The sequence below is a fragment of the Rhinopithecus roxellana genome, chromosome 7 (genome assembly GCF_007565055.1).
Source record: "Rhinopithecus roxellana isolate Shanxi Qingling chromosome 7, ASM756505v1, whole genome shotgun sequence".
NCBI lineage: Eukaryota > Metazoa > Chordata > Mammalia > Primates > Cercopithecidae > Rhinopithecus > Rhinopithecus roxellana.
Genome location: NC_044555.1, coordinates 51,512,493 through 51,530,559, shown reverse-complemented (window position 1 = coordinate 51,530,559; position 18,067 = coordinate 51,512,493). Strand labels below are relative to the sequence as shown.

The following is an 18,067-nucleotide window of genomic DNA, read 5'->3' as shown; positions in this document are numbered from 1 at the left end:
AGGCATTGTCCCAGAGGAGAAATGGGGAAAATGCATTCCAGGCACAGCACAAACAAAGGCAAAGAGGCAGGAAAAAGATCATAGCACGTTCACGGAAGGATGACTGGTCCCACTGGTCTGTAAGGTGGGGTTGCTTAGGAGGGGTAGGCTAAAGAGCCAGAAGGATGGAGCGGGACCAGAACAGGAAGGAGTCATGGTGGGAGGGAATCTGGACAATGAGAAGCCAGAGAAAAGTGTTTATCTGGAGAGTGACAACCACACCTGCATTTTAGAACAATCTCACTAGCTGCAGCACAGAGGTTGAGATGGAGAAGACACAGCTGGAGGACTTCAGGTCCTCTGCCCCATACCCAGCCTCACCAAGCCCCTCCAGCCTCCTGGCATATCACACTGCTCCCCTGGCCTGTGGGCGCTGCCTGCCTGCACCCACCTCCTGGGCTGACCCTGCCTGGGGCCGTGGACCTGAGTCGGCAGTTTCCCACCCTCCATGGCCCAGGAGCCACTCACCAGACCCAGCCCTGCTTGTGGGGCACAGTGTACTTCTCCATGAAGGCAGTAAGCCGCAGCAGTGAGCCCTTGTGCAGGAGGTTGATCTGGCTTGCAAACTGCCGGTTGATCTCCAGTGACTCTGAGTTGAGGCTGGGCCGATGGGAGTTCTGGAAGCTATGCCAACGGAGCTTCCTGGTGGGGGGCGGTGAGAGGGGTGGAGAGGCCCAGAGGAGCAGGTTTGGCTAAACCTTAGAAAAGGTGTGTGTTATTCTGGTCCCCTTTTTTCTCTCCAAAGAAAACATGCAGGGAGTTGGGACCACTTTCAGCGCTGCTGCTGAGGCCCCAGGGTGGAAAAAGCTTGGACTCAGCTTCTTAGGGGCCAGGAAGTTCTTGGGGAGGGTGGCACAGAGCTCAGGCCCATCTAGTGCCAATAAGCAGTGAAGACCCCTGCCCATTCCAAAACTACCGTGGAGGGGCTGCTCCAAGAAACTCTGAATGGGCAAACCTGGGGACCAGAGACCATCTCCTCTAGCATCCTCCCTCACTTTACAGATGAGGAAACTGAGGTCCAATGAGGAGAGCATCATTTCCTCAAGGCCACAGCAGAGGCAGGTTCTGGACCTAACTTTCTGGATTCCCAACTCCTGTACTCTATTCTCCTGAGCTGGCTGTGAGGGGATAATGCAGCCCCCAAGCACTTAGCCCTGGGCCTCATGACTGAGAAATCAGCTTCAGAGACAGAGAACAGGAGTCCCTGCGTCCGCCCCATCCCAACCCAAACTCTCACCTGCAGGGTCTGGTAAGTGAGGCCCCAACACCTGAATCGCGCCGTTCACGGGGCATTGATGCCTGGAGTCCAGCCAGGGGCCCCGCAGCCTCAGCCTCATTCATGGAGTTCCCACTACTGTCAAGTTCGCTGGAGGAAGCCACAGTATCAGAAATGGAGTGTCCTTCTTCCACAGACAGGCTAGAGGCAAAGGTGGGTTCCCTGCCTGAATGTGCCTCCTGCTCACTGTCCTGGGCTGGGGCTGGGGCCGGGGCCTCAGTCTCTTCCTGTGCCGGTGGCTCAGCCTCAGCTGGAGCCTGAGCTGGAGCCAGGACTGCTGGCTGGACTTCAGCCTGGGCCCAGGCTGGGGACTCTCCGTGGGCCAGAACCTCCATCTGGCTGAGACCCTCAGCTTGGCATTTGACCTCAACTGTGGCTATTTGTACTGATGAAGTGGCCTCCTCCTCTTCCTCATCTCCAGGCCCCAGGTCTGAGTACATGGCCCGAGACCACAGCTCTACTCGTTGCTGTAGCCCCCACACGTGCTGGAGGATGTCGTCTAGGTGAGCATAGCTGCCCCCACTCTCCTCATCAACTTCATCTTCATCCTTGACCCCAACCATTATAGGCTCAGCTGGGTACAGCTCAGGTAAGTTGTCATACGTGCTGGCATGGCTGCCCGTTGAGCCACAGGAGCCCCGGCGCCCCTCACAGCCCCACCGCCTACCTGACTGCCAGTCTGCCAGGCGGTGTCCGTCCTCAGGACACAGGCTCTCAATGGACAGGGAGCGAGGGAATGTGCCTGGTTTGTGGTCCCCAGGCACATGCACCAGGCAATCACCCCGGTGTATCCGCTGAGGATGCCGGAACAAGGCCACAGGCCAAGCCTCCCAGGCCTTTCGAGTGTTGGCACCACTGCCACCGGCTGAGGTGGCGGCCCAGTTCTTGGCCCTGTAAAATCCGGCTGAGAGGAAGCCACGACAACTGCGGAAAGATGAGGCTTTGGAGACCTTCTCTGAGGCGGCTGGACTACGTTCGGGCTCTGCTTGCTGGCTACCACTCTTTTCCTTCCGCCTCAGAGGGTCAAGGTGCTTGAGGAAGCTACGGTTACGATGGCGCTTCTTGGCTTTGTCCTGGGGACACTCCTGGCCCTGGGTGGGGCTGAGGAAGGGCCGGTCACTCAAGCTGGGGGCACAGCCTGGCAAGGGCAAGTCTGCTGGCTCGGGTGGTAGGCTCACGGTGATGACTGGCAGAGAGGTGGCACTAAGCTCGGTGAGGACGCTCTCACAGCTTGAGGTCACTGGCAGGCCAGGGCTCGGTGGGGCCAGCAGATCAGAGGACCCCATAGGAGACCAGCACTTACTTTCCTGCTGGAAGGCCCAGTGGCTACTGATGGTACACTGCTCTTCCTCTTCTGAGTCTTCATTCTGGGAAAGGCACTGCAGGGTCAGATCAGAGAAGTCCAGGCTACAAGTCCTTGCTTGTACTCCACTCTCTGCTTCCAAACTCTTGGGGGACTCTGAGATGAAGGGCCCTGCTTTCTGGCTGAGAACATGGCCTAGGTGGGTAGAGCTAGCTCTGGGAGTGCCAGAGGAAGCCAGGAGTCATAGACAGAGCCCAGATGTATGGTAATGGTAATGGTCAAGTAACTAATCTAACCCCCCTTCCAATTTTACAGATAGGGAACAAACCCACAAACCAGAAGCCACTTGCCCAAGGTCAATGACATACATTAAGTCAGTGACAGACCTTCCCAAGCTCTGGGCTGTAGTCTTAGATCAGAATCACAACAGAGGTGGACGGAATTTGAGATTTTCTAGTTCATCTCCTTCTTTGCAAAATGGGGAAACTGAGGCCCAGAAGGGAAGAGGTGTCCCTGAGGTCCCTCAGCAATCAGGCAGAGCTGAGACCAGGCCCCATGGGCCTCCTGTCTCACAGCCCAGGGCTTTGGTAACTTGGCTGCCCCACCTGACTACAGGCCTCTGGTATAGAAAGCCCCAGAAAAAAAAAGCAAGAAAGTGAGTTCCCAGAAAGAATGGGGTCATAGATCTCCTCCATCTCTACCCCTAGCTGGGGAAAGGTACTGCTCTGGACATCTCAGACTCCTGGGATACTACAGCTAGTTTTACAAATGGTTTACGTATGCCCTGGGTTTCCTTATGGCGCCACAAGACCACAGACCCGTTCTTTGCCATGACTCACCTGCTTGCTTTGAAAATGAACCTCCAGTTTCATCGAGGCACAATTGTTCAAGGTCATCAGCCTCCTGTAATAAAGTGGAAGTGTCCACCCAAGGTGGACATCCCCAAAGCCTGGCAGAGCCTACCAAGATGCACCCACCACTTCACATGCCCAAGCCATCAAAACTTCTCGCAAACTCCAATATTCCTAAGTTTTAAGAACCAGAGACAATGCTGGCAAGATTATGGTCTCTGCCCTCCAGGAGCTTACAGAGAGTGGAAATAAACCCTACAGAAATGGGACATGTTCCAAGACAGAGCAGACAGAAGGCACAGCAGACAAACACAGTGAGAGACAAGTAACTTCCATGAAGAAGGGATGCAGTCAGAGAAGGTGTCCTGGAGGACGCAAATGGGATTTTGAGAGTGAGAGAAACAGGGACTCTTACCCAAGCTTACACAGGACACTGTAGGTATACAGTCAGCAAACAGATCAGTGGGCATGAGACCAGTGGGGCTAAGGCTAATGAACCAGCTGGCAAAGGGCTTTGGATTGTATGCTAAAAAGTCTGCATTTTTATCCTTAGGCAGTGACAAATTTTAAGCAGAAAGAACAACCATTTGGAGCCGTTACAATGCTGAGGCTGGTGGATCTAGATGGATCTGGGAGTGGGGTGAGGGAAGACGGAGAGGGGAAGGGAGAGATGGGTTATCAAGACTAAAGCCAGTTAGGCTGAAGCCTTGTGATCGATACAAGGAGAAGCCATGGTTTGGCCTCAAACAAGGGCCAAGCTCTTTTAAGTAGAGAGGGACTGAAGCAGAGGAATATTTGGAGGCTATAACTTTAGGAGAAAAGAAATAAGGCCAGATCTTGGCTTTCTAGCTAGAGTGACTGGGTGGTTGAGGGTGTCACAAACACAAAGAACAGAATGAGCAATGTGACCGCAGAAGATAAGCTTTGTTAGTAAGCTGGGCTCCTCCTCTGTTAGAGGGTACAAGGGATGTTTTTTCCCATGAGGAAGCTTCAAGCCGGGCCTTTGGTTTCCCGGGCCTGACCCTCAGCCCACCTACCTACACAGGGCCCCCAAAGAGTCCTCGTCCAGAAAACCGTGGTTTTTCTTCACAGAGCCAATATCCAGGGGAAACGAACCTTCTGTATGGCAGAGAGAAGCAAAGATGAGTCCAGTGGTATATCACAAACTCAGCCTCAGCAGCCCTTGAGCTGGAGGGGAACGGCCAGGAAGGAGGGGGAGCAGGAAGACAAGAGGCAAAGCAGAAGGGAAAAACATCAGGAATAAAGGAGGGTGCCCAGGGAGTTCAGGGGAAAGGTCTGGGAGAGGCCTAGAGGGCTGAGCTGGACCCAAGAATTCTGTCAGTGAGGCAGGTCTATGGGAGATAGCAGGCCCAAGACCCCAGGTGACTGCCAAGAGCCCAATATGGGTTCCCCCATTCCCCTTTGAATCCTGGGCTGCTCAGGCAGGGAAACTTCTCCTTGGCCCAAGGTGAACCTGGGGGAGTAGGGCAGGAGCAAGGACAGAAGGGACAGGACAGCACAGTAGCCAAACAATACCTTGCATCCCCCTGTGTCCCAGAGCAGTAGGAGCCCACTCCCTGGGACTTAGGGAGGGGAGAGGGGAAAGAAAGGAGTTGGGGGAATGGAAGAGAGAATCTGAGAAGTCTCACAGCTCTCTACCTTACTGGTGAAGCAAGCCCATTTGTTCCTTTACGCATTCAACTAATGAGTATCCAATTGAGCATCTACTTTGTGCTAGGCACTTGAGCAAACCATACAGCATACAACAGTGAACACAACAAAAATGGTTCCTGCCTTCATGGAGTTTACGCTCTTAAAGGAAACAGATAAGCAACGATACTTAAAACCAAGATGGTGCAGTTACAAATGTCATAGAAGACATCAGCCAGCATGATAGTGTAAAGGGAGGCCGGTAGGGGTGGCGGCTGCTTGTAGAGAGGTGGTCAGCAGAGAGCTTTCTGAAGCAGTGACATCTGAGCTGAGTCCTGAAAGATGAGAAGCAGCCAGCTGTGCAAGGAAACTGCAACGAGAGTTCCAGGCAGGAGGAACATCAGCATCAAGGCTCTGAAGAGGGAAAAAGCTTGGTGTGAGCAAGTGTAGAGAGGAGCCCTGTGAACAAAGGTAAGAGTAATCAATGGAGGTTGGAGAATGCAGTCTGACAGGCCAGAACAGAGCGTCTGTGTGTATTTCATTCTGAGTGTGCTGGGAGGCCATCGGAGGGCTTGGAGCAGGCCTGACAGTCAGACCTACGGCCAACAAGAGCCCTCCAGCTGCAGTGTAGAAATGAGAGTGCAAGAGCACAGGAAGCTGCTGTACTAGCCCAGGTGAGCCGTGACACTGGGTCACACCAGGCTGTGGCAGTGGAGGTAGTAAGAAGTGGATTGATTCAAGATATGTTCTGGAGGGAAAAAGGTCTTGCTGAAGGGTTAAATACAGAAGATGGGAACAAGGAGGAATTAAATTAAGGATGACTCCTAGGTATGGGGCTTGAGTAAGTGAGTAAATGGTGGTACCATCAGGAGTTGGTTTTAGACCTGTTTAATCCGAGACACCCATCAGACATCAGAGTAGAGAGATTGAATTGGAAGCTGTGAATATATGAATCTGGAGCTTGGGGATGAGGTCTGGACATTTGGAAGTCATCAGAATATGGATGGTACTTAGAGAAAGATCTCATGAGAAAGAAATGTTGAGAGAGAAGAGGGCCCTGGACCGAGCCCTGGGATATCCTAACCTTTAGATATGAGTTAGAGGAAGCAGAGTCAGCTAAGGAGACAGAACCCAGCCAGAAAGGCAGCCAGGAGAGTGGGGTGTTCCAGAAGCCAAAGGAAGAAGTGGCCAGTGGCACTGAACGCTGCTGAGAAATGGAGCAAGATGAGGACTGGGAAGTGACCGCTGAGTGTGACCACATGGAGGTCACTGGTGAACTGCCCAGGCAAGTTGACCAGGCGAGGTGGATGTGAAGCCAGGGTGCAGTAGGGGTGTGGGAAGAAAAGGGGAAAGGAAACAGCAAATGTGAAGAACTCTAGAAAAACACAAAAGAGAAATGAAGGAAAACAGAAATGACGCCACCACTGTGGCGCAAGTGAGGCCAAGCCTGGGCCACTAGGGTGTACAACTCCAGGCAGCATTCTTCACACCGTGTGTACCCACATGGTATCCTCAGGATTGGTACCATGTGGTGACCCTGGTCAAGACAAGGTACTTTACTTTTTATTTATTTATTTATTTATTTTTATTATACTTTAAGTTCTAGGGTACATGTGCATAACGTGCAGGTTTGTTACATATGTATATTTGTGCCATGTTGGTGTGCTGCACCCATCAACTCGTCAGCACCCATCAATTCATCATTTATATCATGTATAACTCCCCAATGCAATCCCTCCCCCCTCCCCCCTCCCCATGATAGGCCCCAGTGTGTGATGTTCCCCTTCCCGAGTCCAAGTGATCTCATTGTTCAGTTCCCACCTATGAGTGAGAACATGCGGTGTTTGGTTTTCTGTTCTTGTGATAGTTTGCTAAGAATGATGGTTTCCAGCTGCATCCATGTCCCTACAAAGGACGCAAACTCATCCCTTTTTATGGCTGCATAGTATTCCATGGTGTATATGTGCCACATTTTCTTAATCCAATCTGTCACAGATGGACATTTGGGTTGATTCCAAGTCTTTGCTATTGTGAATAGTGCTGCAATAAACATACGTGTGCATGTGTCTTTGTAGTAGAATAATTTATAATGCTTTGGGTATATACCCAGTAGTGGGATGGCTGGGTCATATGGTACATCTAGTTCTAGATCCTTGAGGAATTGCCATACTGAGGTTTTCCATAATGGTTGAACTAGTTTACAATCCCACCAACAGTGTAAAAGTGTTCCTATTTCTCCACATCCTCTCCAACACCTGTTGTTTCCTGATTTTTTAATGATTGCCATTCTAACTGGTGTGAGATGGTATCTCATTGTGGTTTTGATTTGCATTTCTCTGATGGCAAGTGATGATGAGCATTTTTTCATGTGTCTGTTGGCTGTATGAATGTCTTCTTTTGAGAAATGTCTGTTCATATCCTTTCCCCACTTTTTGATGGGGTTGTTTGTTTTCTTCTTGTATATTTGTTTGAGTTCTTTGTAGATTCTGGATATTAGCCCTTTGTCAGATGAGTAGATTGCAAAAATTTTCTCCCATTCTGTAGGTTGTCTGTTCACTCTGATGGTAGTTTCTTTTGCTGTGCAGAAGCTCTTTAGTTTAATTAGATCCCATTTGTCAATTTTGGCTTTTACTGCCGTTGCTTTTGGTGTTTTAGACATGAAGTCCTTGCCCATGCCTATGTCCTGAATGGTACTACCTAGATTTTCTTCTAGGGTTTTTATGGTATTAGGTCTAACATTTAAGTCTCTAATCCATCTTGAATTAATCTTCGTATAACCGCAAGGTTATTTATAGATTCAATGCCATCCCCATCAAGCTACCAATGAGTTTCTTCACAGAATTGGAAAAAACTGCTTTAAAGTTCATATGGAACCAAAACAGAGCCCGCATTGCCAAGACAATCCTAAGTCAAAAGGACAAAGCTGGAGGCGTCACGCTACCTGACTTCAAACTATACTACAAGGCTACAGTAACCAAAACAGCATGGTACTGGTACCAAAACAGAGCTATAGACCAATGGAACAGAACAGAGTCCTCAGAAATAATACCACACATCTACAGCCATCTGATCTTTAACAAACCTGAAAGAAACAAGAAATGGGGAAAGGATTCCCTATTTAATAAATGGTGCTGGGAAAATTGGCCAGCCATAAGTAGAAAGACAAGGTACTTTAAAGGCATGGGCAACAGCAGAGTTTGTGGCAGTTGTGAGAGCAATCTCACAGAGATGATGCGGGAGAGAAAGGTGCAACTGCAGGAGCAAAGTCCCTGAAAAAAATCGGAGCAGGGCCAGGAGACACTGCTTGTGTATAGCTGGAGAGAGAATCTGACTTGCCCCATTTAACAGACAAAAAACTGAGGGCTAGGGGAAGTATGTAACGGGGGAGGGTAAACAATTGAGTGGCCTTACCTTCAAAAAGCTGCACATACTGAGGGAATCCTGTTGCTTGAAGCCACTCACATGCTCTTTTGGCCTCGGCTTCTAAAACAGAACAAGGGAAAGAAACAGGCAAAGAAATGGGGTTAGGAGGGTGCTGACGCCAGGGCCCTAGGTGTATGCTGCTCAACCCCAGCAGGCAGGGTTATCTCATTCTGGTGATCCAGAAATGGCAAGAGAAGGCCAGAGGTCCTAGCACATTTGCTCCAAGTCATAGCCAGCCAGGAGGACCTCTGCTCCCCAAACCCTACTGTCTGGGCATCCTGGCCCTGGCTTTCTTGAGTCTCATTCCCTGCCTCTTCCAAACCCCTCCCACATTCCCACCCCCTGCCCAGGAACCAGGATCATCTGGGGTCAAGGAGTCCTGCTGGGATAAGAAGCCACAGCTGTGTCCACCCCCGAGCCTTTCTGAGGGACCTACCCCCTTCCAAGGCCCTGGGTAGACCAGCCTAGTCCAGGCAGGAAATAGGAATGCTCAACCATTCCTATCTTTCTCTTTCTCATCATCACATGTAACATTCTTCAGCACTTTGACAGCCAAATCTCATTTCACACACACAATAACCGGTGATGGCTTTGCTATCCCCATTTTACAGACATACAAACAGGCTCAGCCTACGGTCTCACAGTGGACAAAGCAGCAGTGCCAGGGTTGGAATCTCAGCTGAGTCTGACAGCAGCATCCCCATGCTCATTCCAGTCCTCCCTCCTCAGGGAGCTTCCCAGTACTGCCCTAGCTCTCTTGGCCTATTTGTGTCATAGTGCAGTGCTGAGTGTCATGAAGACACAGTACTGGCCTGTTGGGGCCTTGGGGGACCATGGCTAGGTCAGCCTGTCACCTCTGCTCTGGGAGTTCTGGCACAGAGCTGGGCACCCCTGCCAGCGCCAGCGGAGATGTGCAGCTGGACTGAAGCCACAGAGGAGGCACTTCTAGTCAGAGTAGGCCAAATACCAGCAGCAAAGCCCTGCGCCTGCCCGGGCGGTTATTTGCTTTCCACCCAGGTAATGCCAAGATGAGTGGGGCTGGGACCATGGGACCTGGCATCGCAGGGATGGTGGGGGAAGCCAGCTGGCTTTAGCAGAGCTGATCTGGCCACAGAGTCCTGCCCTCAACACGTCCTCCACTTCCTCAGCACCTGTGGCCACAGTCTCACCTGGCCCCCCTGACCAGAGGACTCTAAGGAGGCTGGTGAGGTTTTTCCAAGACAGGAAGAGCTCTCTCTTCCCAGTGCTCACTCACAAGGAAACCCAGGATGAAATCCTAGTGGCTGGGACAGATAAGATGAAGGACAAAACAGTATTTCAGAGATGCTAGGTGAGTAGACAGTGGAGGGAAGAGTGGGGGAAGTTAGAAGTCAGTCAAAAAAAGTAATGGGCTCCTCAAGGGTCACATACTGATGAGGATTTGAGGGAAAGAAGAGAGGGCTCTGCAGCCCCTGGAGCCCCTGCAGGTTTTGGGGGCAAATGGGGGTAAGGGCAAGGATGAACATCTGTGCATTTCTGTGAGTGCATGCAACAGGTCAGTGTCCACCACAGTATCTGTCTCTACACGTAGCTGTAGCCAAATCTGCTCATGTCCACGACTCATGAAGATCACTGTGGGACTGTGCACCTGTATATACCCACAGGCACCTCAGTCTGTGCATGCACCCGCCTCTCTCTCTCTCTCTCTCTCTCTCGTCTCTTTCTCTCCGTGTGTGTGTGTGTGTGTGTGTGTGTGTGTGTGTGTGTGTGTGTGTTTTATGTTACTACAACTTCCTAACCTAAAATAGAGATCTAGGAATCACCAGGACCTCTGAGGGGTCCCTGAAAAGTGTCTGACACAGCCCTGCTAGCAGTACCTCCACCTGTCTGGCAGGGGGCAATGCAAGCCTGAAAAAGGATCCTGTGCTCCAGGCCAGTGGTAGTCTAGGTGATCTAAGACCAGTCCAAAGGGACTGCACAGCTGCCCAGGGAGCCTTTGAGGAACATGGTTCTGCTACTAGGACAGCTGAGCTGGCTGCCACAGCCACCTCCCTGTCCCTGTTCCTGTCATGCCCCTGCGATGAGACCCTTTCCCCATCTCAGCACCCATCCTGGCAGCCAGCTCTGCTTTCCTGTTATGAGGACAAAAGGGAGGTGCCAGAAGATGGACCAGGTTAGGACTTCCAGAGAGGCAGGCACAGGAGCAGAGAGTGGCCCCTAAAGGGTCACAAGTATGGCTACCCCAGGAAAGGGAGCAAATCTCTAGGGTAGGCCTGCATGCCAGGAACACACCCTTAAAATCCCACTGCAGCCCTCAGTTACTCATGGCTAATGGAGAGGATAGGAGAGGCACCTCCCTCCCCTGATGCTAGGCACTGGCCCTAGCTGGGGGTTGGCAGAAGAGGACCATCTCACTCAGGCCAATGCCAAGTTCTTTCATGACTACTTAGAGCCCTGTAGCCCGTTGCTACTCAAAGTGTAGTCCCAGACTAGCAGCATCAACATCACAGGGGAGCTTGTTAGAAATGCAGAATCCCAAGCCCCACACCCAGAACCACTATATTTAAGAAGACCCTCAGGCAAACACATTAAAGTTTGAAAAGTCTTGGTCTAAATCACATTGCTCAGTGACTCTCACCCCTGGATGCACATAAGAATCAGCTAGGAAGTGTTATTTTTAAAAATACCAGTGCCCAGGGCCCCTTCCCCAGCAGGCTGGCTTAACTGATCTGTGGTAGGACTCTCCACATTGGTATTTTTTAAAAAGTTACAGTATAAAACCTACTGAGGTCCAAGACACTTTTCCAAGGTCATACAGGGTAAAGTATCACAGGTGAGACTATAACCCTGATCTTTTCACTCCACGTTCCGCGCTCTTGGCCATTGCATTATGCCACCTGCCCTCATGCCAGCCAAGCAAGGAGCTCAGACTCAAAGGAACCAACCCCAGCCCCCCAGGCTGTTTTCCTGCTCCTTCCGGTCTAGTGGAGTCACAACCCAGGGTTCAAATCCTGATGCTGTCAGTCACCAGCTCTTTGACTTTGGGCAAGTTGTATAACCTCTCCAGGTTTCCATTTCCTCCTCTGTAAAACAGGAGCCACGGCATCCACATCTTTTTTCAATTTTTATTTTATTTATTTTTCATGTTTTGGGGTTTTTTTTTTCTTTTTGAGACAGGGTCTCACTCTGTCACCCAAGCTGGAGTGCAGTGGTCCTATCACGGCTCACTGCAAGCTCAAACTCCTGGGTTTGTGTGATCCTCCCATCTCAGCTTCCTGAGTAGCTAGGACTACAATAGCAGCCACCACAACACACCCGGCTAGTTTTCTTTTTATTTTTTGTAGAGATGGGGTCTCACTATATTGCCCATGGTCTCCATGGCCTGCAGTGATCCTCCTGTCTCCCTGTCTCAGCCTCCCAAAGTGCTAGGATTACAGGTGTGAGCCACCACACCCAGCCAGCATCCACATCTTATAGCTACTGACAGCATTAAATAAAAGACTGGAGAAAGCAAAAGCCCCTGGCACATAATACCAAGCACTCAACAAATGTGTTCCACCCCAACTCTGACTCTGAAGGGTCCCACAGAAAAAGAGGAAATTAGAGAAAGAAGCCCAGCTACTGCATTCCCTTGTGGGTCTGGACAATGGCTTTGTCCAGACCACTGTCAGAATTGAGGCCAAATGGCTGGGGGAAGTGAGGTAAGGAGGCAGAAGTTTCAAAGAGGTTGCAATTGCTCCAAAGACAAAGGAGCAAAGAAGTTTGGAGTAGGGCTACAGACTGAATTCCCCACCACCTCTCCTTAACAGGAATCTAGAGAATGTAATGGGTTATTACCAAACAGGATGTCAGGGACATTGGCTCCCCACAATACACCATCTCATGGAGGGCTGGGAGGCCCCGAGGCTCCCTCTCAGATGGATCAGTCAGGGACATATGTCTTGATGATTAAGGGCTGAACTGCGGTGCTCTGCCTTGTCCCTCCCACTCGTCTCAGCCTGCCCAGGCTGAGGCCAGGAGCGACCCCACCTCCACCCCCAGTAGACTCAATTCACCTGGGGCTGAAGCCAGGTGGCCCAGACTGAGGACTGGCTTATGTATCTGGCGGGCAGAGTGACAACAGGCAGGCTGAGGTGAGGTAGGAATGTCTGTGGTCCCTTGCCTTACCTCTATATCCAGATGTGCAGATTCCAAGGCATGGCTGCCAGCAGTTCTAAAGGCTATATTCTGCAGGCGGTGTATGCTCTGGCCAAAGCTTAGGTGATGTGCCAGGATAGGTCAGTAACAGCAGTCAGCTGGCACAAACTGGATTCCACTGAGACTTAAGCCCAGACTCTCCCTGGGGGAGGGGCCCAGATGATCCAGGCTGGGAGAGTCAGGGGAGAGGGCACACTACAAAGCTCCAGAGTCCAATCAGGCCTCAGAGCCAAACCCAAAGGTCTCCTGGAGGGAGCGTCAAAGTAGGAAAGGCTGAGCAGCAGCACATGCTTTCCGAGGCCAATGATGGTATCCGCACCTACATTTATACAGGCCACGTCCCAGAGACAGCACAGAGCAGTTTTCTATGCTGAGAAGGATGCAACCAGGAAAAAAGCAGACCTTCTGGTCTTGAGAAACACTCAAGCGTAGGGCTTATGCACCCAGGAAAGAGGCAGCAACATTTCTCACTGGGAGATGCAGTAATGCCCACAGATGATCACTAAGTTGGAAAAAGAGCTTTTTTCCAATCAAGCCAGCTTCCATGCTTGCCACTAAGTCATCTGAGACAACTCGTGTCATTCTCTAAGCTTTGGTTTCCAAATTTATACAGTGGGGACTAACGACTTTCCTGTCTACCACTGTGGTTACCTTACAGATTTGATCAGGCTTTTGCTGGTTTTGAAAGTGGCTATATAAAAGTTCTCATTAACGAAGGCTATTTTTATTAAGATGAGCTGAACTTTGTACCCATCTAGTCTTTAAGACACAGTTCAGATTGTGTACCAGTTGCAAAGAGGTGAGAGAAAAGAGCCAGGAGGAAGAGAGAAGGCAACAGGCATCTAATCTAGACTACAGGAAGTAAGGCCTCAGCCAGCCAGTGTCACCAACCCCACTCTCGGGCTGGGTATCCCCTCTTCACACCACTACTAGGCAACCCCAGTCCTTGTACCTTCTGGTCACTCAGTGGGTTATAAGACAGCTGCCCTGGCCCTGGGTTCAGCCTACTCATGCCTAAACATAAAGACAATATCAGGCATGGAGACCAGGCAGGAAGATACAGGCTCAAGACAAGCAATGGATGGATGTCACAGGGACATAGATGAAAGCATCCTTTATTACTGCTGGAGCTGTTGGGTGTCCCGTCCCATTCCTCCCTCACCTCTCAAATCTGGCTGCACGTTAAAATCTCCTGGGGAGCTTTTACTAATGGGCCCCACCCATGACTAGTTAAATTAAACTCTCTGGGGATAGGGCTTATTTTTGTTTGTTTATTTTTGAGAGCTCTCCCGGTGCTTCTAAAGTACAGCCCATGATAAAGACCACCACCCTAAACAGAAAAGGCCTGCTAGAAAGCCACAGGTATAGGTCCCTGGAAAATTCTACCCAGAGACGAGTCACAGGCCTGTTCTACTCACAGGCCCACGTTCTCTCTAGACCTGAGTGCAGGAACAGGAGAGAGTGACCAGCATCAATGTGAATGCCTATGATGACTGAGGGAAGGCAGGCAGTGGGTGTTTGTGAAGGTCATTCAGTTAGCTGACCTGCTCCCTAAGGTGACTTTAAACATCCGGTGGCCTCCTTTACCTGACTTAGCTTCCTGTTTGGAAAAGCATCGCCTCCATGGCCCTTACCAGAGGATAGGGGCCTCCAAAACAGGATCTGGTCTCCATGTTGGTCTCTCCCACCTTCACTGAGTGCAGGAGGAAAAGTCAGTGTCCTGAGTGGTGGAGAAAGACCTGGGATGCCACTATCTATGTGACAACCCCAGTTCCCAAGGCAGGCTCTGTGAGGCGGGTCCCTCAAGGCAGGGCTAGGAGGCAGGCAGGGGGGTCGCCTACCACTGCAGGCCCTGCTACTGATGCTCAGAAATGCTAGGACCTGGCAAACCGCTCCTCAGATCATTTCTTTTGGTTGCTACAAGGCCCATTTCCTTTGGTTGCTATAAGGCGCATTTCCTTTGCCTGCTCTCCAACCCTAGAGAGGGACCTCTCTCAAGGAGAAGGTGCTGGCCTTTTGGCAGAGGGCTTGTATCTCAGAAGCTACCATCCTCAGCATGTGGCCCCAACTGCTCTGAGCAGCTCCTTATACCCTCCCTTAAGCAAATACTAAGGGACCCAGGCCAAAATAAGCTTGCCCACCAAGCCTTGAGCCCTGGCACAGGGCTGTATCCCTCAGGGGCGCTGTTTCATTTGAATTTGCACAAATCTACCCTCTAGGTTGGCAGTGCTGCAACGGGTGGCTGACTGGCTATGCCACCTCTCTCCCTGGGGGACAGTGGGAGAGGGACCTGTACTAAGAGCTGTCAGGGATTACAGGGCCACCAAGACTTTCCCTCCTGACCTTGAAGCAGACATGCAAGGGGGTCTGCAATGCCCTATATATGGGGTGGTCCAGTTCACTGGTGCCTCTCTCTGCTCCTGCTGCTCTTCACTGAAATCACAACTCTAACTTGATTCTTACAGGGGGAGGCACAGGGAAGAAAGGAGACAGGACCAAAATAGCTCTCATCCCACATTCCGAACCTCACAGGAGGGGCACCACAGGAAGGGCCTCTGTATTTCACCCAGCCTAGGTTGGCAGTGCTGGACCCTGGCTGGCCTCTGGCTTGTTAGGTCACCGGGCAGAACTCAGGGCCCTGCTGCACCTGTTCAGATGCCAGTCTTGGTCTCGGTTGGGGCTACAGCTGGATGCCAAGTTCTGGGCCCATGCAGGCAACACTTCTGGAGCCTCCCTGTCACAAATGAGGCACCACTAAAGCAAACAGCCCAGGAGGGGCCCCTAGGACAGGGTGGCAGGAAAAACAAGTCACTGAACCTTTTAGCTGGCCAGTGGTAAGTTCAGGTGTGTGGTTCTACCTTCTATATAACATCCCTCTCTCAACACTGCACATCCCAGAAAAAATTTCTAGTCTCTACCACAGGGATTCTCAACCAGGGACAATTTTTACCCCAGGGGACATTTGGCAATGTCTGGAGACATTTTTGGTCATCTCAACTGGTGCGGGTTAAGGGGTAAATGCTACTAGCATCTACTCAGTAGAGGCCAGGGATGCTACTAAACATCGTACATTGCACCAGACAGCCCCAGACAAAGAAAGGTTGACTCCAGATCTGAAGCATGAGACCCTGAGGGTTGGCCTCTGCCTTATCTGGGGCCTCGGGCCCCTCTGGGCAGCCCACCCTCCCGCCAGGATGTCCTGGGGGCTGAAGTGAAGAATGGGTGCAACATTCAGTGGCGGTCCCTAGCCTTTGCACATTGTGGACACCTTGCAGGATCAGCCAGGAAGAGGCGGCAATTCTGGTTTGGCATTTTATTTAAAAATGGAAGTTACACAAGAAACCCCCAATTGTGGTTCCCCACTCCTCTCCGCAAAGCAGTGGCCTTAGCTCCTGTGTGCAGCTGTAAATGAGGGAGAATCACGAGCACCCTGAGGTTAAACCAGACCTCAGGCCCACTGAGGCTGCTGGAGATTTTGGGTCCAGAGGCAGCCCAGCCTGTGGGCTCCTGGGCTTGAGCTTGGTATGGCAGGACCAAAGTAGGCAGCTGACATTCCTGCCTGGCACTGGGTTTCCCTATGACAAGGAACGTCAAAGCTGCCACCTGCTCTGTTGCAGTTGCTCCATTAGTTTTCTTGCCCCCAAGGGCCTCCTGCCCCCAACCCAGTCCCAGGTGCTCTGACAAGGTCATGGTGCCTAGGAAAGAGAGAGTTGTTTTAATGAGCCATGTGCTACTCCGTCATCTCCAGTCCCTGGCCTAGAGGTAAATGATGCCAGCCTAACCGGTCTGGGGCAGATATTAGGTCAGCGGTAACTGCTCTCCACTTTGGTTTGAGTGGAAAGTATTGAACTAAAGGTCAGGTGAACTACCTTCTGGCCTTAGCTCCACTAGCATCTTGCATAACCTCAGGCAAGCCATTACCTCTGTCTGAACCTCAGTTTCCCCATCTCCTAATGACCGCTCCCCAAAATCTAGAGCTGCAGCAGAGGTGTGTGTGATGTACACGTAGTGGCTGCCTCAGTGGGGGGAGCTTTTTTCCTTCACATTCTTTTCTGAGGACCCAAGCGAGGATCCTCAGTGTACACACCAAACCCATCTTTCCCCACAACCAGCTCTCCGTATGTTTCTGCCTCCCAGTGTGCCCACTGCCTAGGCTTAAACCTCAAGTCATCCTTGCTCTCTTCTCGCCACATGTATTTAATCACCAAATTCTACCAACTTTTCCATCAAATGGTTGGGCTTTTTTCCTGCCCAACTGTGCTCTAGGTTCTTCTGCCTGGATTACTTCAGCCCTCCAAGTTCCCAGCCTCTAGCCTCTCCTTTCAAGGGGCCATCCTGCCAGCTGCTTCTTCCAAGAGCCCAGCTCTAACCTGGCCGCTCCCCTACTCTACAACCTAAAGAGCTTCCACAGCCTGGGGCAGATAGCCTTGACTGCTCCCTGGCACTCAAGACTCTGCACAATCTAGACACAGCCTGATTTGAAGCTTTAAACTACTATTTATTCATCAAGCTGGAGATCAAACACCCCCTCCCACGAAGCCTCCCCTGACCTCTCACCAACCCCCTAACACCCAGTGGCTCAGTTCAATTAAGCAATCCCCTAACACATTTCCATGATCATCTCAGCAGCATGTGAGTCTATCCCCCATTCAACTGGGGGCTTCTCTGCACTGGGTACTTTTGGTCTTTGTGTTGCCACTGAAGTGTGTTAAGGGCTACCGAATGTTCTGGCAACAGACAGGAAGCCCTACTTCCCACTACACAGAATACAGGCCTCTGCCTCTGCTCCCTTGTCTGGTATCACCACAGCACTAGAAATGGAATTGAGCACGTCTTTACCTCAAAGGCTTGCCCTAGGACAGAAACCACATAGCCAGGAACGAAGGCTCAGAGATGTGAGAACAGAAAATGAACTTTGCTCGATTGTGGAGGCATTACGACCTGAAGGAGCACTTCACTCCGCCGAGCTCAGGGGAGGGCATCCACGTTCACCTGAGAGAATGGGTGTGCCTACCTCCTGCCTCCCTCTCTTGGCCTGGAAAGTCTTGGCGCTTGTCTGTTTTGACCCTGTGCCACCACGTCTGCATCCCATCCCCTTGCCTACTTCCCTTTCCTTTTGCTCAGGCCAAATATAAACTCCTGGACAGGAAATGCCTTGAAGGAGCCTGGCCCCACCCTGAGATCCAGAGAAAATTGTCTCTGATAGAAAGGAAATGGGCCTGAGAGAAGTGGCCTCCCTGGGAAGGGAGCAGACACAACGCCTCCCCCAGCCCCAAGGAGAGTCAGAGGGAGGGCTGTGATGTTGAGCACATAGCAAGGGGCGGAGCCTAGGGCTCTGGGGGCAAGGGT

General features: G+C 51.3%; 1 protein-coding gene across 6 annotated transcripts in view; it reads right to left on the bottom strand.

Annotated features, from left to right (window-relative positions):
- The window catches only part of STARD8 (StAR related lipid transfer domain containing 8), a 40,869-nt gene that overhangs the window by 5,910 nt on the left and 16,892 nt on the right, over window positions 1-18,067 (bottom strand). For 4 of the 6 annotated variants that reach the window (XM_030934702.1, XM_030934706.1, XM_030934705.1 and 1 more), the window contains exons 2-6: window positions 8,531-8,602; window positions 4,507-4,588; window positions 3,458-3,521; window positions 1,277-2,694; window positions 508-681 (exon numbers count right to left, since the gene is read on the bottom strand). In XM_030934702.1, the coding sequence (XP_030790562.1) occupies window positions 508-681; window positions 1,277-2,694; window positions 3,458-3,521; window positions 4,507-4,588; window positions 8,531-8,602 (1,810 nt within the window). The remainder of the gene's footprint in view (window positions 1-507; window positions 682-1,276; window positions 2,695-3,457; window positions 3,522-4,506; window positions 4,589-8,530; window positions 8,603-18,067) is intronic. The other 2 variants (XM_030934703.1, XM_010356435.2) reach the window with 1 other exon arrangement.